At 41.3% G+C, this 3553-nt stretch overlaps 1 protein-coding gene across 1 annotated transcript; it reads left to right on the forward strand.

Moving 5' to 3' along the window:
- Positions 1-1539: 1539 nt before the first annotated feature.
- LOC149845222 (uncharacterized) lies at positions 1540-3350 on the forward strand. The gene is made up of 2 exons (XM_089997511.1): positions 1540-2962; positions 3225-3350. Exon 1 carries the CDS (start codon positions 1562-1564, stop codon positions 2783-2785), a length of 1224 nt encoding a protein of 407 aa, XP_089853637.1. The 5' UTR covers positions 1540-1561; the 3' UTR covers positions 2786-2962; positions 3225-3350.
- The last annotated feature ends 203 nt before the right edge of the window (positions 3351-3553 follow it).

Raw genomic sequence — 3553 nt, forward strand, 5'->3', positions numbered from 1 at the left:
CAATATATTTTGGTACGCTTCATAATGCTCATGTATATCAGACTGGCGAATAATTTTTCTAGTAGTCATCCTCTCGAACAGCGAGGGCTTTCTTGTCTTATAATTTTAGTCATTGCTAACCTGCACAACACATAAATTTAACCGCATCATTATATGTTACAACCACCTCCACAAGTATATATTATTATAAATTATCATATTTGTTACACAATCACCAACATTACAAATCGTCACAATATTTGGCTTCATACGTAAACATCGTTGTAAGATTTAGCAAACTTAAGTATAAATTAAGGTAACTTCGTAAATATGCATCGCTACTGCATCAAACGTATAAATCATTGTTGCATCAAACGTACAAATCGCTACTGATTTAAATATATAAATTGTTCATGTTTCAAACGTACAAATCGTTGTAGATATCACATTCTTCATAAGTACATATCATTGTAATGTTTGGGTTTCATAAGTAAACATCATTGTACGATTTAGCAAACTTAAGTATAAATTGTGGTAACTTTATAAATCATAAATGCACATCGCTACTACTTCAAATGTATAAATTGTTGCTGCATCGAACGCCCAAATCGTTACTGCATTAAATGTATAAATCATTGTTGCATTCAAATGTACAAATCATTATAGAAATTTAGCCTTCATAAGTACATATCATTGTAATGTTTGTTATATATCGTTGTAAGGTGGATAGATACAAATCGATTTGTTTCAGTATAAAAATATATGTTATTTAGCATGAATAGTACAACCAGTTATAAGATTTAGCATTCAGTTTTACACATTGATTTGTTTACGTAACGATGGTGACAACGGTGCTCTCACTGCGCAGACGACAGTAAAGAGTGCTCTCTGATGACAGCAGACGACAGCAAATGGTGTGTCGTCAAAGGAAGCTTTTGTTACAACAGATGATGTGTCGTCAAAGAAGGCAGCATAGGAGTTTATTGCTTAGGGCAATAACAGAACATTTGAACTTTGAAGAGTTAAGATCATCCTCCCTTTTCTGGATGGAGGATATTTTTGTTCTTTTCTCGAACCGTCGTTTTATAGCGAGAATGACAGAAAAGATACTTAAGTCTTTGCAACTGCATCGGACTTCAACGCTAAGTGATGCCGATACACACGAGGATACGAGCCCCACATGCTTATATACGTGACGCTCATTCTGTCCCCGAATAAGCACATGCATCTTCGGGGAGAACATATAACCTGCTTCAGTCTTTTGTAAACAAAGCAATAAAACTACCAGTGTAAGCATTTCGTGACTCACTGGCAAGGAAATCATACGTTCAACTCATTCCTGCGAGCCTCGTGATATACACCGTCCAGCTTGCAACATGGACGGTCGTGATTTACCTCTCTTTCGTGGACCCATGTTTCCTTGTGCAAGTCCAAACCCGTATAATATGGAATTCAAATGGATCCGGTTTTGGAGATAAGTCCCGTTAAACCAAAACCAATGTAAACGGTCCATCTTCTGCTTATAAATGCCACGGCGGCCTTCTTTCTCTCTCTCTGAGAGAAACAACCTATCTAGAAGCAAATGCCTCCCCAACAGGAATGGAACTCTTCTTCCTCAGAACCAGAAGAAGAAGAGAGAGGAAATGATTCGACGATAATGACTTCCCCGCCAAAACCCTCATCGCCGTCGGAAGAAGATGACAATGAAGAGGAAGAAGATGAGTCCGAGGGTGAGACTGAACCAGCGAAAGCTAAACCGGACCCTCTGGCCGGATTGCAGAGGGCTTCTCAATCAAAAGCAGCTGCCTCGGGGCGGTCCTCTGTCGAACCCTCGAATTCGAAGCCGATGGAAGGGAAGAACTCGAAACCCTCAGCCGCTGCCTCGAGGTCGAGGCTGAAGCGTCCCGCAGACGACGAACCAGCGGACAGCAGCAGGAAAAAGAAGAAAGATCGGGATGATAAGGTGGTGGATTTGGCAGCAGACAACAAAGCGGACCAAGAGAAGGGAACTGCTAGTGGCAAAACGGGACAGGATCAGAAGCTGTTGTTTCAGAGGGTTTGGGGGGACGAAGATGAGACGGAGCTCCTTAAGTTGCTTCTGGAATTCTCGCAGAAGGAGGGAGGGGCTTGGAACGACAGTGATGGCTTCTTTAAGTTTTCAAGGGAGAAGATGGGGAAATTCACCAAGAGGCAGATTTCTGACAAGGTCCGGAGGTTGAAGGGTAGGTTCCAGAGCAATGCTGGGAAGGTACGTAAGGGGAAGACACCAACCTTTAAGACGCCCCATGAACGAGAGGTGTTTTTGATCTCAAAGGAGATTTGGGGAAAGAAGGAGAAGGGAGTAAAAGGGGAGGCTAGCTACGAGAAGGAGAAAGAGGCGGTATCCCGTCGGAAGTTGGAGGTTCGTCCTCGGAAGGGTAAATCTGAGAGTGGTAATGGTGAAGCAAAATCGTTGAAAAGCAAGGCCAAGAACCCAGATCAGAAGCCTGACGAACCTGTTGTTTTTGTTCCGAAAGATGAGAATCATGTCGGAATCTTGAAAAAGTCTGAAACCACGTTAGGAAGCACAAGATCATGGCGATTACCAGATGAATTAGGGTGTACGTTGCTGGGTCTTGATGAGGTGATTGAGAAGGGTCTCAGGTTGGCGGAGCAGTTGAAAGTGAATGAATTTAAAGAGAAACGGAGGAAATTGGAAGCCATGATGTCAGAGGTTCATTTGGGATGCCTGGAACTTGATTTTGAAAGGGCTAAGCTTGCATTGGAAGTGTTCAAGATGTCTAAATCAGGAGATGGGAAACAATGATCCTGAGGAGTGTTTGATGGATGATGGATTCTGTAGATTGAAACTCTTCTTTTGGGGGGTAATTCTCAACAATGCAGTGGGTGGCACTTCGGTTGTTTCATTTGTTGTGGCAAATGTATCTTCACTTTTTGGTGGTTGTGGGTGGCCATCATGTATCTTCTGAATTTTTTTTGCATGGTGAGCTTCCTACTTGAATTGGTTAAATATAATATACTTCATATGCCTATGTTTCTTTTTGCTTTTCTTGATCTTTTCTGAAATCTTGTTAAACTAAGCAGGCATCCTCTCTCGCTATTGTTGTTTTTCTCACTTTTGCATTTTCTGTATGAAACTGGTTTATTCGTTTGAATTCTTGGAGCCTTATGGTTTAGTTGCGAATTTGGTCTTCCGAATTGTTTTACATGCTTGAATTATTTGTTTTTTTTGTTGTATTTTGCAGTTTTTGTTGTACAGAAGGCTGATATACTGACAAAAGGAGCCTATTTAAGTAATCTGTCACCAGTGTAGGGTGAGTAAATGCAATGACCGGGCCTGCAAGCCCATCCAAAGATTAGGTGATCTTATTCATTAGGAATCTCATGAGCTGTAAGAGGTTGGTGGATCAAATGCCTCCTTCCGTGTGTGCTTCTCCCATTGGTCTAGGTGCTGTTGAAACTCTTTTTTTTCTTTTTGATTTGTGCATGTCAAAATCTGGTGATATGGGTTGGTTTGGTTTCATTGATCATCGAAGAATAGGCAGTATGGTGATACTGAACTGTCTGAAAGAGG

The sequence above is a fragment of the Nuphar pumila genome, chromosome 2 (genome assembly GCF_984573655.1).
Source record: "Nuphar pumila chromosome 2, dmNupPumi1.hap1.1, whole genome shotgun sequence".
Taxonomy (NCBI): Eukaryota; Viridiplantae; Streptophyta; class Magnoliopsida; order Nymphaeales; family Nymphaeaceae; genus Nuphar; species Nuphar pumila.